The sequence below is a fragment of the Martes martes genome (assembly GCF_963455335.1).
Source record: "Martes martes genome assembly, chromosome: 1".
Taxonomy (NCBI): domain Eukaryota; kingdom Metazoa; phylum Chordata; class Mammalia; order Carnivora; family Mustelidae; genus Martes; species Martes martes.
Window position 1 is genome coordinate 120,779,992 of NC_137888.1, and position 27,067 is coordinate 120,807,058.

At 36.2% G+C, this 27,067-nt stretch overlaps 2 protein-coding genes across 2 annotated transcripts in view; one reads left to right on the forward strand and one right to left on the reverse strand.

The window, feature by feature from the left end:
* Positions 1–10,780, reverse strand: part of EAF2 (ELL associated factor 2) — a 41,564-nt gene extending 30,784 nt beyond the window's left edge. Inside the window, exons 1-2 of the mRNA XM_080811112.1 lie at positions 10,596–10,780; positions 2,088–2,182 (exon numbers count right to left, since the gene is read on the reverse strand). Coding sequence (XP_080667238.1) covers positions 2,088–2,182; positions 10,596–10,704 — 204 coding nt within the window. The 5' untranslated portion in view covers positions 10,705–10,780. The remainder of the gene's footprint in view (positions 1–2,087; positions 2,183–10,595) is intronic.
* Positions 10,781–10,924: 144 nt separating this feature from the next.
* Positions 10,925–27,067, forward strand: part of IQCB1 (IQ motif containing B1) — a 62,081-nt gene continuing 45,938 nt past the window's right edge. Inside the window, exons 1-7 of the mRNA XM_080819081.1 lie at positions 10,925–11,020; positions 11,625–11,726; positions 16,126–16,237; positions 16,681–16,843; positions 19,044–19,173; positions 21,542–21,635; positions 25,851–25,950. Of these exons, the coding sequence (XP_080675207.1) occupies positions 16,138–16,237; positions 16,681–16,843; positions 19,044–19,173; positions 21,542–21,635; positions 25,851–25,950 (587 nt within the window). The 5' untranslated portion in view covers positions 10,925–11,020; positions 11,625–11,726; positions 16,126–16,137. The remainder of the gene's footprint in view (positions 11,021–11,624; positions 11,727–16,125; positions 16,238–16,680; positions 16,844–19,043; positions 19,174–21,541; positions 21,636–25,850; positions 25,951–27,067) is intronic.

A 27,067-nucleotide genomic window follows, 5' to 3' on the forward strand; every position in this document is an offset into this window, starting at 1 on the left:
TGAAGGTTTGAAAACTTCCCTCTATACTTGTCATTCTCTAAAGAGATATTTTGATTGAGATCATAACCAAAAACATTGTGGATGGTAACTCTTGCTTAAAGAAGGGTATGTGTGAATGAGAAAGTTTCATTAATAGATGTAAGAATCCCCATCTGCTTGTAAGAGCAAAGCTGTGCAAGGAATGGGGATGGAAGGATTGTTAATTTGGGGGAAAAAAATCTACATGGCAAAGAAGAAACCAGTTAAAGTTTTTTTTTTCCACAAACCAATCATCACTGATCAATAATCCTATAACCTGAGACCAGGCTAGTGGTACCAGTCATCAACTTAAGGTTTTTCAATAACTTTTAGAATTAAAGGGATAGTTTAGGTTTTTCTTTAATAAACCTCATAAAGCAAAAAGGCCTTTGACTTACGAGTACAAAATTTCCAAACTATTTAGAGATGCCAGCTTTTCATAACAGAATAAGGCAAAAGTTTATTCATCCACATATCTCACACCAAATTGGTTGTTCATTTCCTTCAGTTTGTAAGGGAGCAAATGAGAAGTCTTTCCACAAATTTAATTAACCTTAGGAATTCTTTCAGAGGCAGCAACTGATACAGTCTGACATAACAATGGGGTCTCAATAAATAGTGTTGGCTGATAAAAAATAAGAAGACTAGAAGACTAGAGGATAGAGAGCTTGCTCGCTCTACCTCCAATCACAACAAATCATCTCATAAATGCAAATGAGAATGTCGATGAATTAGCACAAAATAATTTGTTAAAAAATTCAACAAAACAGAGAAAAAATATGTCCAGTGCTTTCTCTGTAGGTTAAAATATAAAGTTACAGTCTTCATGTTCTCTGAGAAAAGCTCAAGTCAGTACAAAAGAAAAAAAAAAGAGACAAGTTGAATGCAAAGACATTTCTAACTCAAAAACTGAGAAAACTAGAGCAACAGTTAATTTGTCTATTTATGTAAATTGTATTTGGAAACATCTGGAAATTTTTTAAATGGACAAAACTTTGGCTAAAGCCTCCCTGACCTAGCATCTTTTTTTCTAACCCATTCCCCAAACTATTGCTAAAATCACTCTAAAAGCAAAAATCTAATCATGTGGGGCGCCTGGGTGGCTCAGTGGTTTAAGTCACTGCCTTCGGCTCGGGTCGTGATCTCGGGGTCCTGGGATCGGGTCCCGCGTCGGGCTCTCTGCTCGGCAGGGAGCCTGCTTCCCTCTCACTCTCTCTGCCTGCCTCTCTGCCTGCTTGTGATCTCTCTCTGTCAAATAAATGAATAAAATCTTAAAAAAAAAAAATCTAATCATGTTACTACTCTCCTCAGAAACCTCTAATGGTACTCTAATACCTATGGAATAAAGTCTAAATTCTACATTAGAAGATGATACATTTTTCACAGTCTGATCCCAATTCATCTTTCCAGAGACTACTTCTATCAATCATTTTTCATAATTCTGTTATTTATTTACTACATTAATTCATTTATTCCACAAACTTCTTGTTCTTTCTCTATTAGAGCCATTTACATACTGTTCCTTCTGCCTAGAATAGTCTACTCCCTTTCTGCCTGATGAAATTCTACTTGTCCTTCAAGGCTCAGCTCAAATAGCATCTGCCTTGTGAAGTCTTTAAAGATTCTACCAGGCAGAGTATTTGAATCAACGGATGTACTTGCACAGAATTCTGTACATGCTCTAATATATACCATTAGACATCTGTGTGTCCTGCTATAACAGATTAGGACTAGAAGGCTGGGAATATGCTATTATTCCTAGTTTAGAGTACAAAATCTGGTTCATAATACTACTTTAATAAGTATATGTTTAGACCTCTAAGTGTTTCAGATCATTTGAAATGATAGTTCTTGAAACTTATTAAATAGATCAAAGTATTTTTAAAAAGTATTTTCAGATTGCTTTACCTAAAATGGCTTAAAAAAAGCTGTTTTTTTTTTTTTTTTGCTTTGGTATATTTGTTAATTACTTCAACTACCACTACATGAATTGTGCAATTATTTTCATTTGAATTTAGCAAAAATCCTGCAAAAAGATACTTTCAGTCTGAATATATACAAATACTCACTTCTATATTGGGCAGAGTTATTGTCACCTGTTCACCTTTGCCGACTTCAAGCTCCCCTTCACAGGAAGTGTCAATAGAAGCAGGTTTGAAGTCATCTAAAAATAGAGACAGATATGGATTTTTGTAAAATGGAACAATAGCTGGGTACCTGGATATTAAAAATATGAACATGTTTCAGCATGATAAGTCACTTTGCAACAGCCAGTAATTAAAATGGTTTTAGAAGAGTCTTCATATTACATATAAAATCCAATCTACTTTATTTCCGTATGTATAATTTTAAGAAAAAAAGAAACAGCTAAACTCTAAAATAGTATTCCTCAAACCATGCTCCCTCTGAATCCTGTTTAGGTCAAGATAAACTAGACTAAGATGTTCCACTGCTAAAAAATACATAACGTCAGTGTTTTCACTATTTGGTTAAAAACTAGTACCAGTAGAATGTTTTCAATTTTCAGAATTTTCCTCCTGTAATTTTTCTTAAGCCATCTTGGGTGTCTGTTATCACTTGTCGTTCGTCCCAGCAGAATACATAATTAATGAATACATGGAAGACACACAGTCATGGGAAAACTTAAGGAAAAGCAATCATTGAGCTAACAGTTTGAGTTTTTCATGAATCCTACCATTAAAGGATATGTAAATTTAACCAAATCTTCAGAAGAACTTAAAATGGGTTTTCATTTTGAATTAAATCATAATTCAAATGTTATTAAAATATATTATTCAGAAGGAATTTAAAGTGCTCAGATATTTCATATACAGAACAAGTTTATAAACCTCTAAGATATGGGAGCAACTTAAAAATAATTCACATCAATTCATAGAAATGACTGATAATTCTGATATAGAACTCCTCGGGTAACATATATTTTTTCCAGGTTAACTCTTTTTTTTTTTTTAATTTATTTATTTGACAGACAGAGATCACAAGTAAGGAAAGAGGCAGGCAGAGAGAGAGGAAGGGGAGCAGGCTCCCTGCTGAGCAGAGAGCCCCACGCGGGGCTCGATCCCAGGACCCTGAGATCATGACCCGAGCCGAAGGCAGAGGCTTTAACCCACTGAGCCACCCAGGTGCCCCCAGGTTAACTCTTTATTAAAATATAGCACACATGCAAGCTACAACATGAGTCATAAGCTTGACGAATTTTCACAAAGTGACACATAATTAACCAGCAACAAGATCAAGAAGCAGAACATTATCAATCCCTGAAAGGCCTCCCCCAATTACCCCTACCTCAAGAGATAGATCTTTATATTAACAGGAAAGCCAAAGACAAAAAGTCTAAATCCAAAGTACTGAACATTTATTAGAATTTAGGGAACTGTAATAGGTAGATCTTGGGAAAAGAGAATATTCCAGTGTTTATCAAATTATCTTCTTTCAATAAACAAAAGCTGGCCCTGCTTCCCAATGGTAATTATAATCGCTAATATTCATGGATCACTTACTTCCTGCCAGGCATCTTGCTTAACATTTCATATTTAATTCTTATAATGACTCTAAGAAATTAGAACTGAGCCTTCAGTATCACAGGAATAAAGAGAAAGTAGAAAGCAGAAGGCAGGAAAATCCAAGAGAATAAACAAAGATACAAAAAATAAATATTAATAATAGCTATTACTTATATAATTACTTATATATTATTTTAAAAATTTCCCTAATTACTTTTATCTCAAAGATTCACAAAAATTCTTAAAGTAGTGAATATCCCTCTTACAGAGAAGGCAGAGGATGGTGGGAGAAATTAAGTCCCTTGCCCAAGATCACGTAATTCATATTTGCTAAAGCTAGAATAAGGAACCATAAATTTAGTAGACTAAAAAGATAAGAGGTTAATCAACAACCTTTGATATCAGCCTTATTTTTTTTTAAGATTTTATTTACTTACTAGAGAGAGAGGGAGAGAGGGCGTGCACATGAGTGCACACACAAGAGGGGGGGCAGGTGCAGGGAGAGAAAGAAGGAGACTTCCCAATGAGTGGGGAGCCCCACATGGGGCTCCATCCCAGGACCCCGGGATCATGACCTGATCCAAAGGCAGACACTTAACCAACTGAGCCACCCATGTGCCCCTGATTATTGATATCAACATTTATGGAGAAAGAAGGTAAGCTCAATTTGAGCTAGTAAATATCATTTGAAACCTTAAAGTGAAAAATTCATTTTGTAAGGATGTATACAAAATAAATGAAGTAAATACCACTTAGAATATTTTTAATATAAGTAATTTATCATCATGGCCTATAGGGTACCCAGTAACAGCCTTTGTTTGTCCTAAAGTGTCCACAACTTTCTAATTTTAACTATCCTTCAAGGTTCTGCTCACCAGTGTATGTATTCCTGTAAATGTTCCTCTATCTTCTTCATCACTCACATCTATGTCACTATGTTCACTATGTCTTTTTCCATAATATCTTTCAGAGCCATCTCCTTCTATTATTGCTGAGGGCAAACTAGTTTTCAATCAACAAAAAGCTGAACTATTAAAGTACCTATAGCTCGCCCATCTGCTTTTCTGTTTTTGGTCTTAGAATGTGAATCTTGTGGTGGGTATTAAGGAGGGCATGTACTGCATGGAGCACTGGATGTGATACATAAACAATGAATCTTGGAACACTGAAAAAAATAAAATAAAATTAGGATGTTAAAAAAAAAAAAAAAAAGAATGTGAGTCTTATTTCAAAGTCTCCTCTTCCCTAAAGTAGTCGCTGGGTGGAGCCCTTTCCTTACTCTCCAAAAGTCTCCCTTTTTTGCAGGGGGGGGGGGTCCACTTCTTAGCATTTACCATACCACTCATCAAAACCTAACATAAATGACGTGGCATTATTTACCTCTTCCTGTACATGTCCTTTTGGACTGTAATTATTTTAAAGCATAATGCCTCATACTTTTAATTCCTCCTGAATTATGGCTCCTAGCATAATGTCTTTAATATAATGGGAACATCTGAGCTCTTTAAAATTGACTCTAGTTGATATGTTTATCCTTCTCTGAACTACCTCCAAGCTTATTTTAAGTATAAACTTATTTCAGCTAAATTATGTGCAAAAGGCTTGTTTTCTAATTGTTTCCTGACTCTCATTTCTTTCGGGTGGATACTGCCATATTCCTTTTGTACTTTTCACTAGTACATTTCTGTTCTCATAGAGGGCACCCAAACTTAATATTTGACAAAAAAGAATTCTCTATGATACATAGGTAAAACAAAAATGACATCTTAGAGCAAAACCACAGTTCTCTGATCGCCCATATTTTTCTGACAGTGACACAAAGGACATTTAACTACAGCTAAATAATGCTTTAGAGAAGAGGCTAGAAACGTAACCCAAGGCAGTGAAGCAGACCACTGGGGAACCGTAGTGAATAAACCCAATCTCAAGAAGACAACCAGCTGCTGCCAAGAAGAATACAGGTTTGGTGTGGCCAGGTTATCTCTAATTTTTGAAAGAGAAGCTGGTAATCCAGATTTCTGTATAAAATATCTTGATATTTACACATTTACAACAAATTTATGTTAAAACGACAACTGTGTGCGTGAAACAAAGAATCTCTACTGTCAAATTCAGCCAATAGGCTGTTAATCTATAACCTCTGTTATAGTGTTCAAATACTGATTCTTTTTCTTTATAATATATCATCACTTTTTTAAAGATTTTCTTTACTTATTTGACAGAGAGAGAGAGAGAGAGAAACAGCGAGAGAGGGAACACAAGCAAGGGGAGTGGAAGAGGGAGAAGTGGGACCCCCCTGCAGAGCCGGGAGCCTGATGTGGGGCTCCACACTGATCCCAGGATCCTGGGATCATGACCTGAGCTGGAGGCAGACACTTAACAACTGAGCCACCCAGGCGCCCCAATATATCATCACTTTTGATCTTCACAACAACTCTTTGAAGATTCTCACCCACATTTTACCAATAGGGAACTCCTCTAAAGTAACGAAGCCAGTAAAAAATCAAGTCAGGAACTCAAGCCACATACTCCATCCTCTCATAAAATACAGCTTTTTTGACTTATATTCAGTTCTTAACTTTTGCATGTATTGGTGGGGGTTGTTAGGAGGTGAGGAATAGTCATAAGTCCCTTTGGGAATCTGATGAAAATTATAGATCAGCTATAGATCTTCTCCACAGGAAAAAATATGCATGTGTGAACATACATATCAAGTACTGTGTAATTTCAAGAGATTCACAAATCCCTGAAGTCTAAATGTCTATGGAACAACTATAGAGACAGAAATGTACTCAAAATAGCTGTAGCTTTACTTAATGATAAGGATGAACTTATAAACAATAAATCAAAACTATTCTGAACCTATTTATATTTCTAATTATTTGCTGTTTGAATAAGTTTTATTTTTTATTACTTTCTATATTAAGATTGTCTTTTATTTACTTTCAAACAAGTTTTTTTTAAGTATACAACTTTTGAGTTTCAAGTGAACAAAGTATAGACCTAGAATTATAGAATTTGTTGAGTAATCTTATGTTTTCCATATGCTTCCAAATGCCAAATGTATTTTCAAAGCTGCTATAATTCCAGACTACATAGTTTCTTTCTTTCAGTTCTCCTTAGTTTGGAAAACTCACCACTAATTTTACTATTTATTTATTCTTTGTAGATTTCCTTCATCTATGTTATTTCTTCTTTTTTTTTTAAAAAGATTTTATTTATTTATTTGACAGAGAGAGATCACAAGTAGGCAGAGAGGCAGGCAGAGAGAGAGGAGGAAGCAGGCTCCCTGCCGAGCAGAGAGCCCGATGCGGGTAGATCCCAGGACCCTGAGATCATGACCTGAGCCGAAGGCAGAGGCTTTAACCCACTGAGTCACCCAGGTGTCCCTATTTCTTCTTTTTTTATAAGGTTTATTTATCTATTTTAGAGAGAGAGAGTGAGAGGGTGCAGGAGGAGGGATAGGGGGAGGGGTGGAGGAGGAGTAGAGGGAGAGAGAAAATCTCTTGATTTCATGATGGCTTGATTTCATGATTCTGAGTTCATGACCTGAGCCAAAATCAAGAGCCTGAAACGTCACCAACTGAGCCACCCAGGTGCCCCTATTTTCTTCTTTGTAGTACAATTACTTATATTATGCATAGAGTAGAAAAACATTTCCTACTTTGAACTTAATGCTTTTTCAGTCAATGCTGACCACTTTTCTGACTATTTCAGCTGTAGTGTCACATAATGTCTAAATCTCCATAAAAGAATCACAATTACTATCATAAATTTACTTCCTGGGATAAGAACTAATTCAACTAACTCCAAAACCCATACCCTTTCCAACATACAACATTGATCAGAGAACATTCATTGTAAATATAATTTTAATCCCTTTTCATTAGTGTACTTTCTAATGTTTGCTCACACCAAAACTTAACAATCACTTTTTGGGGAATACTCCACTTGAAGCCTCAGATGATCTTACTGTAGTCACTGCCCATGAGTTCATCATTTCGTGTCAGTAAAAAGTAGTGTCATTTACACACTTGGGAATTTCAATGTCTAGTTCCTTATCTAGATATAAATTGTAAAATTAGCATGAGCCCAAATTCAAAAGTTATTCTTGTGTGTGCTGTTACTCAAACTCTTCCACCCAGTGTAGTATCTGTTGCTAAACATTTAGCTTATCATTTACAGACCATCCCATGTCTTCCCTACCACATGCCAGACTGTATTTTTGATAGGTTTTATTGCTAAGCCCTGGTAAATGCTTTTGTAAGTCTAAGTTAATTATATTCATCAGCATTTCTCATACACACATGGATATAACCCTTCAAGAATAATAGTGACTACTTTATTTTCTACCATGCACCAACTACTGTGTTAGGTTGTTTATGCGATTTTATTTAATCCTTAAAAAATCTCTGAAATGTAGATATTATTGTTACCATTTTCATACAAGAAAACTGAGGCTGAGGGTTTGGAGCATGTTCCAAAAGTTACATTACATACATAGGTGGTGGAGGCCATAATTCATGTCCAGTTTTGTCCAAAGCCTCAGCACATTAGACAGGCATAATTACCCCTGTACATAAACACAGAATATTATTTTCTCCCAGATTATACTGACTCAATCTAGTGTTTGTTATAAATTAGGTCCACCTGAATGAAAGTAAGATTTCCTGTTCTATAGTTTCCATCCCTTACTCTGAGTCTTTAAAAGTGAGGACATATGGGGGTGCCTGGGTGGCTCAGTGGGTTAGGCCTCTGCCTTCGACTCAGGTCATGATCTCAGGATCCTGGGATCGAGACCCACATCGGACTCTCTGCTCAGTGGGGATCCTGCTTCCCCCTCTCTCTCTGCCTGCTTCTCTGCCTACTTGTGATCTCTCTCTCTGTCAAATAAATAAATAAAATCTTTAAAAAAAAAAAAAAAGTGAGGACATATGGTAAATGAACCTATCCTCAAGGATAATGATTGTTTTTATTCAAATAAATCTAGAAAGATTCTGCCTGCTTCAACAAGAATAAAACTGAGGCTAAAACCTTTCTTATGTCTTCCACAGCACTAAGCGTATTCAAACATATGGGTTTATTGTGATTGTTATTCCTATGGTTCTTTTGTCTATTTTTGTTGTTGTTGTTGTTGTTGTTGTTTTATTTTGTAGCTAGATCAACTGATTCTTGAGCTCTAAAGGCACAATTCCAGCATGCTGAAGCACTTGCAAGGAGCTTTTCTTTTTTTTTTTTAAAGATTTTATTTATTTATTTGACAGACAGAGATCACAAGTAGGCAGAGAGGCAGGCAGAGAGAGAGAGGAGGAAGCAGGATCCCTGCTATGCAGCAGAGAGCCCGATGTGGGGCTCGATCCCAGGACCCTGGGATCATGACCCGAGCCGAAGGCAGAGGCTTTAGCCCACTGAGCCACCCAGGCGCCCTGCAAGGAGCTTTTCAAAGGCTATTTTATATTCTCTTCATTTAGGATTCATGTCCTTAAAAGAGAATATATACCCAAGTTATATGAAAATATAACAATCAAACAAATGAATAAACTTTCATAATCTTAAACTTTATGATTTGAAAAATTATTAAAAGGCCTACTGCAAATCTGAGAAAGAAGAGAGAGAAGATACTATTTGCAACAAAGGCATGGAGAAACCAGGTAAAAGCTATATCATACTTTTGGAAAACGGGACTGAAGGAGAGAAAATGCATAGCCAGCACCAACTGTCTCACTGTGGTTAATGTTAGATGACAAATATGGCAAAGCAGAAAAAACAAAGGATGGGGTGCCTGGGTGGCTCAGTCAGTTAGGCAGTCGAGTCTTGATCTCAGGGTTGTGGGGAAAAAAAACGAAAACAAAAGAAAAGGACCCTGTTGAAGATCACCTGTTAACAATTATCTACCCTGTTTATTCTACCAACTGGATGTTAATTTTGCTTAACAAAACCCTTTTATAAAATGCAAATATATCCTTGGAGAGTTAAACCTATTGGTCTTTATACTTTTACCCTGATTTACTATAATTAGATTGTCAATAACTTAACTATAAACTTTTAGAGTCTGTTGAGTTTTAAATTGGGTATTTTGATTTAAGCATGGAGCAGTTCAGAGTAAAAACCATGAAGATCTCTGACAGTCTAAGCACAGATGACTGACAAAGGTAGAATGATGAGACACTAAGGAAGAACAAGTCAGGGAAAAGGAAGTGAAAAAATGCCTACTTTACAATTTTGTCACAGAAAAATAAGAGGTTATGATTCAAAGATCTTAAAGTTTCCTTTCCGCTCTATAATTCTGAGGGCTACTATGCAAAGAATGAAATGTTTTACATACCAAATCATAGTATGCTATATTTTCCTTCCTGGAATCTATACCATTCAACATTAAAATAAAAGCTCCTTTTTCTAACTCAAGATAACAGAGGGTAATTTATCAAAACTAGTTCCAGAGGACAATCAAAAGGAGAAATCAAAGGGCAGTAAATAACTTTCTAAAAAAATGAATAACACATCCTCCAGTATTTTGATAATCAGTATTTGATCATTGTCTGAACGAAATTAGGGGTCAAAAGAGATACAGATTACTGGAACGGTTCAGAATATCTACGCAGGGACACATGAAACAAGAACTCTCAACAGCCAGAGACATAAAAAGTGAAGAAAAGAGGGAATATTTCCCTACCAGCCTCGAGGCATTCCTTTCCTCCGCATAATAATAGTTCGGTACTTTGCACCCTTCCATCTGTCACCTTACTATTTCCCGGTCCATCGCTGCATCATCTACCAGTCACGTCTGTCTCCACAGTCACCTCTGTAGGTCTCCTCCACAAAGTTTCCCTTTCTGCTGCTTGGTCTCACTCGAATCTCTCTGCCCAGGGTTTACCCACACCTGCTCAACTCCGGCTCCTTCCACGAAACCCCTGGGACTCCAGGCATAGCAACGGATAGCGCTGGACACCCCATTCTCCAGCAGACTAAGGGGGTCTGTGGGAACACAACTCTGTGCCTCCACACCCCCATATCCAGAGTTCCCTCTTACTCCCGGGGACCGTCCTCACTCACAGCGTACGGTGTGGAAGGCGCAGCGCGGCTGCTTCTCAAAACTCTCGCCTAACTTGAGAACCCGCTCGCGACGGTCCATGTGGGAGAGTCCCGCTGCTCCATTCATCATTTTTCTCTGGCTGCGACTTTGCCTTGGCCACCTGCGCTCCCTCCCGTCTGCCACCTCATCCTGAAGCAGCTGCACTTGCACTGGCCGGGGCAGCCAGCAGACTCCGCCCCGCGCCTGACGCGCGCAGACCCCTGGGCTCCTCTCGCGTGCTGACTGGCTGCCCGGAGGGGGCGCCCCGCCCCCTAGCTCCGAGGATCCTGGTCCCGCCTCCAGGCCCTTTCCCGCGTTGCGACGCACGCCGCCGCGGGAAGGCCGCGCAGCTGAGGTACTTGGTGGGAGCAGGGTCTCCTGGAGGAGAACGCGAAGAGAGGATGAGGTAACCCACCTGAGGTGGCGACTGGTGAAGGAGAGAATCTCAAGGTGCCGGGAAGCCAAGGCCACAGGGTTTCGGGGCCAAGCGCGCCGGCACATAGCCGCTCCTAACGGGAGGATCTGCGCCCTTTCTGTGGAGATCTGTAGTAGAAACTGAGGCCCGGGGAGGGCCGAGAGCGGGGCACAAGGCCCGGTGTCTTGCCCAAGGCCTGGCACCGCCGACGCTGGGTCTAGAATCCGGAGCGAAGGAGCCCGGGGCCTCGGAGTCTCGGACCTTGGACCTCACTGGAGGCGACGCCGTTACCTGGGCAATCGCCTTGTGATCTTTTCCAGAGAAGTTCCTGGTGGTGTTAGGACCGGGACAGGGGACGGGGAGGAAGAGGAGAAAAGATTCGGAGTTAGAAATTACAGTTTTCGGGTCAGCTGCAACCAGGTTGCATTAGGTAGCCTTCTTTTATTTATTTCCTTCACAGTGATTCTTGGAGGCAGTAACAGGCACGGGCAGGAAGACGAAATTCCCAAAGGATCAAGGCCCAAGTTCCTGCTGTGGCAAAGGGTAATAGCATTAATAATTGAAAAATAATTGTCTTTTTTTTTCCTGTTTAAAGTTCACGAGTTTCGTGGTAAAGATGAGGGAAGTGTTGTATTAGAGGAGAAGCATCCAACAAAAGTTTACAGATGGTTGTCGCAACCCGTGGTTGTTTTTCAGGGTAAGTATGTAATCAAACTCTACTCCCATGCTTTCTTAGCCAAATTTGTCGATTTATTGTTTTAGCCAAGTACATGCATATGTCTCCCTTACTCTATCTGCTTGTTTAAATTCTACTTTTTAAATAAGTATTAAGATTGTTTAGTGTGGTAATTAAATGCTCAGGTTCTGGAACCAGAATTTTTGTATTTCAACACCAGCTTCCTACTTTACAGTGTGACTTCATGCAAACTAAAATACGCTCATCATTAAAATGGGGGGGGGCAATAATAGTGCTTACTCCTTAGAGTTGTTGAGAGGATTAATTGAATTAATACATGAAAGGATTTAAAACAATTCACAGCACATAGTAAAGTCTCTCCAAATGGTTGTCATTATTGATGTATAACTCCACTGTCTGGCAATATTTTAGAACCATCCTTGGTTTCTGCTTTCTTTTCTAAATCTTGAATTATCCTAAAAAGTAGGAATTGCTATCTTGTTTACAGATAAGAAAACTTGTTGAGAGAAGCCCACTCCTCTGACTCTGTGGTTTGTTTTCTTATCATCTCTGTCATCTATTTGGTGCTTAAAGTATTTTATATAATTAAGTATTTTATTTTACACATGTGTATAAACATGCATGTATATTTTTTCTTTCCCAACCAGAACATGAACAACAGGTACTCTGTCCCATATAAAATTCTTATGACTGATGCATCTAACATAGTGCCCTACACACATGTTTGGTGATAATAATGTTTCAGTGGTGTTTTATTATGTTAACTAGAGGGCAACAACAGTGTTTTAAGCCTATTTTACTTAAAAAAGACTTTAATTTAGAAATCTGAGGTTTCCATATTGTAATAAAAAAGAAAGCAGAGAGTCAAGAAATTGAGGTACTACCTTACACCGGTTAGAATGGCAAAAATTTACAAGGCAGGAAGCAACAAATGTTGGAGAGGATATGGAGAAAGGGGAACCCTCTTAAACAGTTGCTGGGAATGCAAGTTGGTACAGCCACTTTGGAAAACAGTATGGAGGTTCCTCAAAAAGTTTAAAGTAGAGCTACTGTATGACCCAGCAATTGCACTGCAGGGTATTTACCCCAAAGATACAGTTGTAGTGAAAAGAAGGGGCATATGCACCCCCAATGTTTGTAGCAGCAATATCCTCAATAGCCAAACTGTGGAAGGAGCCGAGATGCCCTTCCACAGGCGAATGGATAAAGAAGATGTCCATATATACAATGGAATATTACTCAGCCATCAGAAAGGATACCCACCATTTGCATCGATATGGATGGAACTGGAGGGGATTATGCTAAGTGAAATACGTCAAGCAGAGAAAGTCAGTTATATGGTTTCACTTACTTGTGGAACAAGGAATAGCGTGGAGGAGATTAGGAGAAGAAAGGGAAAAATGAAGAGGCGTGGAATTAGAGGGGGAAACAAACCATGAGAGACTATGGACTACTGGAAACTGAGGGTTTCAGAGGAGAGAGGAGTGGGGAAATGGGATAGCCTGGTGATGGGTATTAAGGGGGGCACGTATTGCATGGCGCACTGGGTGTTATTTAAAAACAATAATGGAACACTACATCAAAAACTAATGATGTACTGTATGGTGACTAACATAACATAATAATAAAAAAAAGTGAGTTTTGAAATGCCTGTATAGCATGGAGCACTGGGTGTTATATACAAACAATGACTCATGGAACACTATGTCAAAAACTAATGATGTACTGTGTGGTTACTAACATAATAAAAAAAAAAAAGTGAGTTTTGAAATACCCAAAGTTTGTACTTCTTTTCCCTGCTTCAGCTTATATTTATTAACTACCTACCAGGTATAGGTTAAGGCACTGGTCTAGCCCCTGGGTAAATGGCAGTGAATCAAGAGATAAGAAGGCAGCAACCAAGGGGTGGTATGAGTTTTACTGTCATGAAACCTACTGGTGTGAATTTTCACCAAACATATATTAAAATGAACCAGGTTGTACCAGCCCTGGAATTTAAAAAAAAAATCAGATTAATGCATTAAATAGAGTTCAAAAATGTACCCAAGTGACATTTCAGATCGCTTTGTTTATATCTATTCATGACATATTACTTCAGAAATTTATGACAGCTGTGTGCGTTTGTTCTTTTCTACAAATCTATAACGTCATCTAACTTAAAAAATATAGTTAGGTTTCTGTCATACACCATTCACAAATAAGTGTGCATTGAAAATATAAAGATATAAGTGAATGAAGATAGCACTAAAACTAACCATAAAAACACCAGAAAAAATTAAGAGACTGTATTTTAGCTTTTAAGGTAGGGAGAACCTTTTTAAGAATGTCACCAAGGTAGATGTCATAGAATAGAAGATTGTTACACTTGAGTACATGGAAATTGTAAAACTGTGATAGGGACACTATATTTAAACTTAATAAATGACAGACAATGAGAAATTGTTTACAGCCAATATAAAAGGTAAAGGGTTCAGATCCATAACTGAAAAGCTGAAAGCTTCTACAGAAGAAGAAACCAATATATAAATTGTTGAAGGATATGAATATAAGATATATAAAAGAAGAATCAGTGAACATGAAACGTGCCTAATTTGTCTAATAATCAAAGCAATACAAATTAAAACAAGATGATGCCATTTTTCATCTAGCAGAAATGTAAAAGATGTATGTATTAAGGAAGGCTTAGTAAAATGAGCACCCTCATGTGTTGCTAGTGGAAATACAAATTGGAACACCCATTTGAACAACCATGTGGTTTAAATATATTTTGATGCACTCTTACAAAAGCAGCATAGCATAATGCAGCCACTGGAAAGAGTGAGATAACTGTATCCACTCTGTTGGAAAGTTGTATGTCTACTATGCACCAGGAGTGACACCAGGAGCTGTGGTGGGCTTTCTTTGAAATATTTTCAGAAAAATTTTTTTAAGATTTTATTTATCAATTTTTTTTATGATTTATATTTTACCTAAAGGAGTAACATCTCGATGCTTGTACTATATCCAAGTCTTAGGTATAAAGGACAGTGGTGCCAGTGGTGAAGAATAATAGCTAAAAGCGAGTGAGTTAGAAGTGTCATTTGGGAATACATTTTGTGTTTTTTACTGTTTTACATGGAAGGGAATATAATTAACATTGTAGCTAAAACCATAGACTTTGGAGTCAGACTGATCTGGATTTGAATACTGACTCCATCATATGCTGGTGGAATTATGTTAAGTTTCTTCTTGAAGCTTTATTTTTCGTATCTGTAAAATGAGATGATTACAGGCTCTACCTCATACTCCTGTTGTGAAGATTTAATAAGATGATGTATATAAAAGCATTTAGCCCTGTACTTAATTCATGTAAGTAAATATAAGTAAAGATTGTACTTTTCATTAAATAATGATATCTTTGAGCTTTGAACGCCTTAAAATTTTTTTTGTAAAATTTTAACGAATTGGGATCCATTTTTTATTTAATTTTAAGATAATTTTATTTACTATGCTATTTGTAAACAAGCTTTTGTTATCTTGTAATTACATTTCGTTTCTGAGTTGTGTGTTGGGGATCCCCAAGACCAACCCTAGATTCAGTGATTCACTGGGAAGGCTCACAGTTCTTAGGATATAGTCATATTTGTGGCTGTGACTTATCACAGTGAAAGGATACAAAGCAAAATTAACAAAGAGAAAAGGCAAATGGAACAAAATCCTGAGGAACGTGCAAACTTCCAAGAATCCTCTCCCAGTGGATTACATAGGACACACTTAATTCTTCCTATAATGAGTTCTGACATTTTGAAGTGTTGTCTACCAGAGAACCTCAGTAGAGACTCAGTCACAAAGGTCTTTATTGAAAGATGGTCATGTAGGTATCCTCTACTCCCAACTACTAGAATTTCAAACTTCTGGAAGGAAAGCAGACATTCTGCATAAGCCACATTGTTTACACAAACACTTTAGGCACAGTGAGCCACTCTTATTAGGGAATGATGGAAACCCTTCCAAAATCCAAGTTCCTAGGCACCAACCAGGGGCCAATCTTGTTTCAGGCCTATGTTAGCTCTTTTCTGTACTTAGTGTCTCTTTTTGATAATCTCTATCACGGGATTGCTGTGCAGATTAGAAGTGAATATGGAGCATCTAGCACTATTTCTGACTTTTAGTGCATGATAAATCATATGTGCTGTAGCTGTCACAGTAAATTATAGGAGTCTGTAGCTCTTTTAGATGTATTTTAGTTAGAAAAACCAGAGTCTTCTATAAGGAAGAAATTGAAAAATGTACCCTTCACTTCCCAAAGCAAGCAAAGTTAAAGTTTTATTTATATTGAAACTGTTTTTCAGACATTATTTAGGGAGCAAATGTTTTAGGGCTGTTTAACCTTTATCTTTCTGATTCTGTTAAAATATAGGTGATACAAGAAATGAAGCCAACAGGTACAGACCCAAGGATCTTATCTCTAGCTGCCGAAGTTGCAAAAAGTCCTGAGCAGAATGTCCCTGTTATACTGTTGAAGTTAAAGGGTAAGAAAATCTTGGGGACCCTGGGTGGTGCAGTCATCTGAGCATCTGACTCTTGGTTTTGACTCGGGTCATGATCTCAGGGTTATGAGATCAAGCCCTGCATTTGGTTCTGCAGTCAGCCCAGAGTCTACCTAAGACTCTTTTTCTGTCTCCCGTTGCTCCGCCCACCCCCCAAAATAAATAAATCTTAAAAAAAAAAAGAAAAAAGTAAGAAAATCTTTTTGTGATTTGCTAACATTGTTTAAGTAATAGAATAATTCCATCCTGGGTATAGTTTTGGCATTTGTTTCTAACTTGCTCAGAGAAATTTTAACTTTGTGATAAAGCAGTGATTTTGTTTTCTTTTTAAAAGTGTTTTTAGTTGTTATTCAAACTATAAAAATACAAAAAGTTCTTGGATTTATTGAGCAAAAATAAGTATATCCTATTTGCTTTTGCCTTAGAAATAATAAACAACACACCTTTAGGAAGCTCAGAGTTGAAGAAAATCAAACAAGATATATATTGTTATGATCTCATTCAGTATTGCCTTTTGGTGCTCAGTCAAGATTGTTCTCGAATCCAGGGAGGTTGGACTACAGTTTCTCAGCTTACACAGATATTAAGGTAAAGTGAAGCAATAAGTCCACTTGTTCCTGAGGGATGTAGTAGTAGATTCTTATTTAGAACATTTGCTTCTTTTTACTCATCTGGTTAATAAGCACTGGCAACTTTCTTTGTGGTAAGTTATGGTTGTACTTTTCCTTCATACCATATATTATCGTTTTTAACTATATTTGTGAATATTTCACTGTCTAAAATTTTGCTGCATATGTCCTATGAAGATGATAATCATGTCTTTTGCTTACCACTGAGTCTCAAGTACCTAACAGACTCTTTATTGATTAAAGAATATATGAAGAAATGAAGATACTAAGGCACTGACTTTACACTGGAAAAACTTAGAATAGAGATGAGATGGCAGTTATGTGACTTTATCATACAAGGCTGAATGAAAGAGGTGTGAAATGAAAGATATAAGCAAAATACTACAGGAGAACAGATGTGGAAACTAGTTGTTCCATGCTGTATTGATTTAGTTATCTTAATTGTATATTTCATTAGGTAACCAAAATTCTGTGAATAAAATTCAGAAGCAGCATGTACTGACCTACTGCCATGCTAGAAATTGAGAGAAAAGATCAAAATCATTTATTTTTAAAAAAGGCAAAAGAATAAACCAGTTGTTCTCAGTGCCTAAGCTACTTCCCAATTAAGTAGCTAAAAGCATGCATTACTAATTGATGTTACCTTTCAAAACTGCTATTCCTAATTTGTTACTACGTAAAGGCCAGATTCAACGTGTATAGTTAGAAAAAACAATTAACAAATGTACATAATGTTCTTTTCTTATACTTTAATTTTCAAGATTATTTCCCTAAGTAAATAAAGCCTTTGTTTTGATTAGATATTTTGGCTTATGAAAATATTGATTAAGGCTCTCTGGGGTGGAATCCAAATCTTAAGAAATCCCCGTGTTTGTGAATGTACAAAAAACAATTTTTATTTATTAATGTTCACAATCAAAATAGATACTCTTAAATAATTAACTTTAGCAACCGAAATAGAAAGAGAAACTGATCTATGTTAGCATTTGTCAGTTACTTTAGGACTGGTGTACAAAAAAAAAGCAAATTGAGCATTCACCGGTTAAGTTTTTAGCATACTCATGGGTAGTCACTATTGTTTATCAGTGTCTTCACATTATGTTAAAAAGTGTCTGACAGCAATATTTACTAATTAGAGACCATTCTTGGGTTAGGGACTCTTGTTAATAGTAGTCTACACAAATAATTTTTATTATTGAGGGGTTTGAGTATACCCATCTTATATCCAGGGACTGACCTTTATGAGCAGTTTCAGAAATGAGGATTCATTTCTCCAAATGACTTTCTCTCCTTTATTTTTTTATTTTTTTTTAGATTTTATTTATTTGACAGAGATCACAAGTAGATAGAGAGACAGGTAGAGAGGGAGAGGAGGAAGCAGGCTCCCCGCTGAGAAGAGAGCCCGATGAGGGGCTTGATCCCAGGACCCTGGGATCATGACCCGGGCCAAAGGCAGAGGCTTTAACCCTCTGAGCCAACCAGGCGCCTGCTGCCCCCTTTTTTTTTTTAAAGACTTAATTTATTTGACAAGAGATCACAAGTAGGCAGAGAGGCAGGCAGATAGAGAGGAAGACTTTCTCTCCTTTAAAGTAAATTGCAAAGTGTTCCTAATAGAGCTAGATTTTTACTGTTTACTCCTCTGCTATAAGGAATATATAGTCAGATATTTTGCAGACTTTAAGAAACTAGATCTCTTGGAGAGTAGAATTGGTATTAAAGTGTTTTTCTTTCTTAATCTGTCCCTTGTAGACTAATCCTACCCTGGGTATTTTTTAGCTACCAGAAGTCTAAAAGATACCAGCACAAATGTTTTTCATGAATTAGATTCCCAAGATACTGTATTGCTTTTAAAGTGTTTACAGCTGAAGACTTGCCTTATTTTTCTTATTTGTGAGCCAAGTTTATTTTGTTTCCTGAAAGGTTGACTAGTAGGCTTTTAGGGCATAGGAGTACTGGCTCTAAGTACAGGCAAAGTCCACACCACTTACTTTTCTAGAAAGTTGTAGTGCTTATTTTCCATCAGAAGTTCCTTTTTGACTTGGCAACAAAAGAGAGAACTAAAAATCCTCATTAAGGCACCATGTCTATAGAAGCTCTAGCATTCAATTGAAATTTATAATTAACACAAACTTAGTCACAGATTTGTGCTCTTATTTCAGCCATTGCTGTGTGGGCTTGGAGCCAGGAGAAGATGCAGAGGAATTTTACAATGAATTACTCCCATCAGCTGCAGAAAATTTTCTGGTTTTGGGGAGACAATTGCAAACATGTTTCATCAATGCAGCTAAGGTATATGTGTTTATTTAGTGTTTTAATAGCCAAAATTCTTGAGAAGATGTTCCACATTGTTTTTCACATGTGCAGTATTTGGCTGAAAGTACAATTAGAGTAGTGGATTCAAACATTTTTAAAATTATAACCCAAAATAATCTCTAGGTGTGAAATTTTAAAATGCTGGCTGAAGCATACTGTATGACTTTGAAGGATTTGCCTTGCTTCTTAACTTTAAGCAGCACCCATAGATATTTATTTACATAGCATCTTCCTAAAACATACTTTTTACTTTAAGAGTAGAGGAAAGTATTGTTCTGTGGCCCAGCACTTTCCTAATAGCTTCCATGGCAAGAACAATAAAGGTGAACTTTTTCTATTTGATCTTTCAGATCTTTTTTTTTTTTGAAAAAAAATTTTTTAAAGATTTTTTAAATTTATTTGACACAGAGAGAAAGAGAGAAAAGTCACAAGTAGGCAGAGAGAGAGGGGGAAGCAGGCTCCCTGCTCAGCAGGGAGCCAGATGTGGGGCTCAATCCCAGGACCCTGGGATCATGACCTGAGCCGAAGGCAGAGGATTAACCCACTGAGCCACCCAGGTGCCCCTGATCTTTCAGATCTACTGCAGTTGAAATATTTCAACCCAAACATAGGGCTTGTTTAATCCAACAAGCTTATTTTGGGTGGATTATGCTAAATGCTGTATGTACTATCTTTTTTTTTTTAACTGTGAGTTACTTAGAAGTAAGTTGCTCAATTTCCAAATATTTGAGAATTTTTTTAAAGTTTTCATTTAAATTCCAGCTAGTTAGCATGCAGTATAATATTAGTTTCAGGTTTACAATTTAGTGATGGCACACTTCATACAGCACTTGGTGCTCATCACAAGTGCATTTCAGAATCCCCATCACCTATTTAGCCCATCTGCCCACCCAACTCCCATCTGCTAACTATCAATTTGTTCTCTATAGTTAAAGAGTCTGTTTCTTGGTTTTCCTCTTTTTCCCCCCTGTGCTGGTTTGTTTTGTTTCTTAAATTCCACATTTGAATGAATTTTCTTGATGTTTTATTGTTACCAATTTCAACCTTAATTGTTTTGTGGTCAGATAACATATTCTGTATCATTTCAATCCTTTGAAATTTTTTCTGACTTGTTTTATAGCCCTTTTGTCTTGGTGAATGTTTCATAATAAGCTGTCTTTGCTTTGTACAGTGCCATCTTAATTGAAACTCATGCATATTAGAAACATGTAAAGATTTTGATATGCTCAAGTTCATTTAACATGGTACCACGCAAAAAGCAAGGACTGCCTCTATACTTGAATGTGAACTCTGCATTTGTTGTGTGGAATGTTCTGTGAATGTCAGCTCAATTTGATTATAGGACCTATAGGAATCACAAGTTTGTAAGGCTGAAACTCTTTTATCTTGTAGTAGTTCTTGGCTATATACACATTTGGGCCTACTGCTATATTAAAGATTGAGCAGATTCACAACTTTCATGAATTATGAAGAGAAATAACTAAGTCATCATGGGATATTAAATTCCAGTTGAGGTGCTTTAAGTATATACGGAATAGACACAAATTGTACTTCATGCTTAGGCTAGTAAAGTAGACCAGATCTTCAGCTGTTTCTTACAGAAAACCTGAGATGTGTCTTCAATTAAAAAAAAAATTAAAAAATTATGAGTGAAATTAAATGAGACATACAATATGGATAAGATAGTGGTTTCAGTATAAGAAACAAGGCAGAAGATCATAGGGGAAGAGAGGAAAAAATGAAACAAGACGAAACCAGAGAGGGAGACAAACCATAAGAGACATTTAATCTCGGGAAACAAACTGAGGGTTGCTGGAATGGAGGGGGGTGGGAAGGATGGGGTGGCTGGGTGATGGACATTGGGGAGGGTATGTGTTGTGAGCACTGTGCTTTGTGTAAGACTGGTGAATCACAGACTTGTACCCCTGAAACAATACATTTTATGTTAATAATAAAAAAATAAAATATATACCACAAAGAAAATGGGAAAAAAAAAAGTATTGTAGGCAGGCAATTAAACTTAGTAGTAGAGTATAGGCTTTCTATGTAATAGCTCACAAATTCTTCCAGCATCTCCATTGGCATTTTGAGGGATGTTAGCATTAAATAAATTTTGCACATTTCTAGATTTAATTAATTCAAGTTAATTAAAGTGGCACAAACTATGGGAATTTGTGTTAGTACTCTACCATAACACAAATTTTATAAATTAAGTAAAGGCTATAAGATCATGAACAGCTAAGATCTGGGAACCAGGTCCTCTGACTCCCCAGAGAGAAGTTTCTCTTTTTTTTAAATAAAGCAATTACAGAAAAGTAAATTGGGTTTGTGTGTGTGTATTAAGGGTGAAGAAAAAGATGAATTACTACACTCTTTCCAAATTGTGACTGATTCTCTCTTCTGGCTCTTGGGAGGCCATGTTCAACTCATCCACAATGGTAAGAGAAAGATTTTTAAGATAACTGATAGTCATTGTAAAGTACCTGCTAACAACTTGATTTTTTTTCCCTCAAAATAAATACATCTATTAACTTTACAAATAACCACAGTTAAACAAAACTACATTGAAATAACCCCACATGCAAAAAAATAAAAGCCCATTTGGAAATTCCAGCTTTAAATAGCCAGCATTGACAATGTGAATATTAAGGAGAAAATTGCTTAAATATAATTTTCTTCTTACCTTTTTCTATTTAGCAAATCCAAGATAAGGATTAATGATAATTTTAACAATTTAGGGAAAATTTTTTCAAAATTCTAAAGATTACACCTGTTTTTTAGACTTACTGTGAGAGAAATCTGTACAGAGTAGATATGACTTAATTCGTAGTCTATTCATGTAAGAGTAAGCTTTTATATATTGAAATTTTTACTGACCTTGAAAGTTATTTTATAGGATATTTCTGCACATACATTGAGAAGTATAAATATACATTAGTTTTTTTTAAGATTTTATTTATTTACTTGAGAGACAGTGTGCACAAGAGAGGGGGAAGGGGCAGAGGGAGAGGGAGAAGCAGACTCCCCACTAACTGGGGAGCCTGACCCTGAGCTTTATCCCAGGACCCCGAGATCATGACCTGAGCCCAATGCAGACTTTTAACCAACTGAGCCACCCAGGCGCCCTATGCATTAGTTTTATAGCTTTTAGTTTATAGTTTTATAGTTCTCTGTGAATTCTTAAGAACACAGTCCTGGTCCTTGTGCCTCACTTCATTTCCCATCTTCTAAAGGCAACCTCTTCAGTTAGTATAACTAATACTTTGGGTAGTTATATCCATTTTTAAAATTATGTTAGTCACTATACAGTACCTCATTAGTTTTTTGTTTTGTTTGTTTTGTTTTGAAAGATTTTATTTATTTATTTGACAGAGAGAGAGATCACAAGTAGGTGGAGAGGCAGGCAGAGAGAGAGAGGGGGAAGCAGGCTCCCCGCTGAGCAGACAGCCCGATGCGGGGCTCAATCCCAGGACCCGGAGATCATGACCCAAGCCGAAGGCAGAGGCTTGACCCACTGAGCCACCCAGGTGCCCCACCTCATTAGTTTTTGATGTAGTGTTCCATGATTCATTATTTGAGTTATATCCATTTGAAGCTAAGTACATGCAGAAACCAAGTCCGATGATTCCCCAAAGAACAGTGTCTCTGTCTGTGTGTCTCTCTCTCAATACTTAGATACTTCCTTTTCTTTTAAAGCATTACCTTTTAGTTTCCCATTATGAAACAAATATTATAAAGTTCCCAATTTAAACAACTTTTATCAAAAACATGAAGTACTTAGTTTTACTATAGTATAATGTAAAAGACCTAGTAAAAAGAGAGACAGCAAGAGAGAGAACACCTGAATACAACTTTTAAAATATGCCAATTTTTTTTTTAAATAATAGCTGTAACAAAAATGACAGTGTTCTTCAGGTCAGTCTGTAGGTTTAAAATATCAGTAATGTATTAAAACCAAATGGTTGTGAAATTCATGTACAAAATTGGGGTCTCCAATAACCTTTTTCTCTAAAAAGAATCAGCTTTTTGGAGAAAAAGGCTGACTCTTATGTCTGGGGTAAAAAATATGCAAGGTAACCCTGAAGTATTTTTAACACCAGATAAAAAGGACGCAATCAGAGTTTATTAGGATTCTGTGAAAAGGACTCAGGAGCCAAAATAAGGAGGTTTCTATTAGCCAAAAATGGGAAATTTGAACAGTAATAGAATAATAACTGCTGAGGATTGAAACACATCAAATATAGTGAGACTATTAAAAAAATTATCATTAGAGAACCAATTCATTTTGAAAACTGGTAAATGAAGAATCCATTTATCTGGCCCTTATGTATCAATGAGGAGAAATTTCTCTTTATAGAAGTCTTCCAGCTAATAGGTGAGAAAGGAAAGGTAGAATATGACCAGTGTACAACTATTAATGAATGAACAAATTTAGGAGTTAATCATCCATCACTGTCAAAATTTCAGAAGTACTTCCTAATGGCTCATCATAACCTCACATATGAAATGTAGATGTCAAAAATTCAAACCTGCATCATTTTGATCCCCCAGTTCCAATTACCAATTTATAGAAGGTCAGAGAAACATTAAATTACACCCCACGGATGTAATTAACAAAACTAGCTTGTGGGAAGGAAGCTCAAAGGACAATTGACATAGTTTTGTCAGCAAATAAAACCTAAGGGGAAAAAAATGGTAGAGGGGGAATCCATAGATTAAATTTGAAAGATAACCAATTGCAATGTATAATATGTGCAATGGGTAGATCTTATTTGGATCTTGATTCAAACAAACTTAAAAATCTGTATAATATTTGGAAATTGGAGCACTGACTGAATATTTGATAAAGTTAAGGAATCATGATTATATAGGTTAGATAATGGTTATATTTTTAAATAATTCATATCTTTTGGGAGTATATATTGAAATACTTGTGAATGAAATAAGTTGGTATCTTGGATTTGCTTCAAAATAAAATGGGAGGCTAGAAATGAATGGGCTAGGTGACATAAGATTGGCCATAAGTTGATCACTGGTAAGGTTGAATGACCGGTCCATGCAGAGTCATGATATTATTCTCTCTTGTGCAGGCTTGAAGCTTTCATTATAAAAAGTTTAAATGGGCAAAAGTATCAGTTTTTGGGGGGGAGACCAAATAGCTATTTGAAACTCAATGAAACAACTACACTTGAAAAACAAAATAAGGGCTCCAAATATAAGTTTTATTGGGTTTTTATTTATATTATCATATAAATTATATTTATATATATTATTTATAATAATATAAAGCAAACATTGTAAAAATAAAATGGAATGACTGTTTATTAAATTATTGTAGCGTAACTTTTTTTTTTAATTTTTTTTATTTATTTGTTTGAGAGAGAGAGATGACAAGTAGGCAGAGAGGCAGGCAGAGAGAGAGGGGGAAGCAGGCTCCCCGCTGAGCAGAGAGCCTGATGTGGGGCTCGATCCCAGGACCCTGAGGTCATGACCTGAGCCGAAGGCAAAGGCTTACCCCACTGAGCCACCCAGGCACCCCTGTAGCATAACTTTTTTAATATAGAAAAAAGATATACATATACTACATACTACATGAGTTCAGTGAATTCAGAGTTAAAAAAAGTTACTAATAAAACATCTTTAAGTAGACAAAAATGAAATAATATACTTTTCCCAGTTATAAAAAAGAATGTTTTTACTATTGAAGTAATAGAAAATAAGAAACCATAGAAATATTTAGTAGTAGTGGAATTGATTTTTTTGAAGTTGTTAAATGTTACAAAAATGATCTTTAGTAAAATATTGAAATATTGGACTCTATAAATAGAAGAGTAATTAATATGTGAAAGAAATCAAATATGTTCTCTCAGGAGAGAAAAAGGAAAATAGTAAAGTTTCATGGAAGCTAGGATGGTATTTACAGGTATGCCTTGTCTGCATACCTGATCCTACTTTAATTAAAATTCTGATCAATTAATGGAGAAGGGAATAGAAACTGACATTTACTGGGAACCTACCCTGTTCTAAGGCATTCTCCAATAGTCTGTGAGAGAGCTATTCTAGCTTTACAGATGAAGAAATACATGTTCTGAGAGGTTAAACAACTTGAATAAGCATCCAATGTCAGGTCTTCATAACTGGCTGCTCAGAACCTAAAAATTATAAACCATAAAAACAAATGTTGTTTTGTAAATAATAATTTCATTATTATTTAAGATAAAATATTAGCAAACATGGTACATTATATAAAATAATTCAATATTTTAAGGATGTAAGCCACTGTTTACAGTCGTATGTACCATTTCCATTCCTTCATATTCTTTTTCACAGGAAATTTCATTTTATTCACTGAAATTTAATGCTAGAAAGAGATTCAAATTTAGGATATGTTTTATTTTGTTTCTTATTTAATGGGAGATAACAATAGAGTGTTAGCTTAGTATTTTTGGATGCTTTCTATTTATACCTTTCATAAAATGGAATGACTTATTTACGGTTACTTAAACTGCCCATCTTAAAATCTTCTTTATTGTAAAGTATACAAAAGCGGGAATGTTAGCAGAAATGATCATGCTTTGATCTGGTTTTAAAAGGACAAATGAACCCCAATTGTATCATAGAATCTTTTAATTTTAATTTTTTTTCTCTTTTAGTACTACAAAGTGATCATTTCTTGCACTTACTTCAAACTGACAATGTTCAGATAGGATCTACAGTCATGACTATGCTACAGAGCATACTACAGATCAACAGGTGATTTGGTTTTACAAAGTATTTATCAAAGTATTTATAATTTTTAACTTTTGGTCCAGAAGCATTACCAGTTTTATTCCAGTTTTGCTGAAATCGTCAATTACATATGATTTGTACAGGATACAAATTACCATTGTTTTTTAGAAAAGAATATAAAATACCATCAAAGACTGGAAATTTATTGTTGAGTTGGTATCTCAGAGCTTAAGAAGATTTTAGACCAATCTCAGACTTAGAGAAGAAATATGGTGATATCTGAAGAAAAATATTGGGATCACAATAAAAAATGCTTAATCATATATTTATTTAGCAAATTGCAAACTTACTGCTATACCAGGTGCTTCAGAATGGCATAAAAGAACTAATGGGCAATGTTTTCCAGCTTAAAATGGAAAATAGAGTATACACAGTTGTAATAATTTACTCTTCCAGTTCCATATGGATTTATTATGCATCTGTTATGTGCCAAGTGTGTGTCTCTCGTTGGATTCCCAAAGTTGATTAAGATATAAAACTTGCCTTCAAGAAGCTTACAGTGTAGTGGAAGAGACCAGCCCATGAACATAATTATATTATAACATACTAAGTTAAAAGTATAAAAGTATGCACAAGTGTTAGAGGAGCTTCTATCCCAAGCTGAGGGGTGATGCTTCCAGAAGAAGGTAACACCTGAGGTGAAACTTTAAGGTTGAAAAATTAACCAGAGAGGAAGAAGAGAAAGCAGTATTTCTAGGCAGAGGTAACAATATAAGCAAATGCACAGAGATAAGAAACAACATGCTGAGGGTAAAAAGTGAGTACAATTAATCGTTGCTGGCATTTAAAGTTTGGCATGTGGAGGTGGCTGCAAAGTTCTGCAGACTTAAGTCATGAAGAGCTTATATGCTGCGTTAAGGAAATTAAATCTTATCCTGTAGGTAATGGGATCATTAAGATTTTTAAGGTAGATAAAAATAAGTGTATTTTATTACTTACATTACTCAGGTTACTGTGTGGAGGAAGAATTTAAGGGGGACAAAACCTTAGACAAGGCAATTACAGGAAGCAACTACAGTAATCTAAGTGAAGCGATAAAATCTTGGCCTTGTGCACTGGTACCAACTAGATTTTAAAGCAA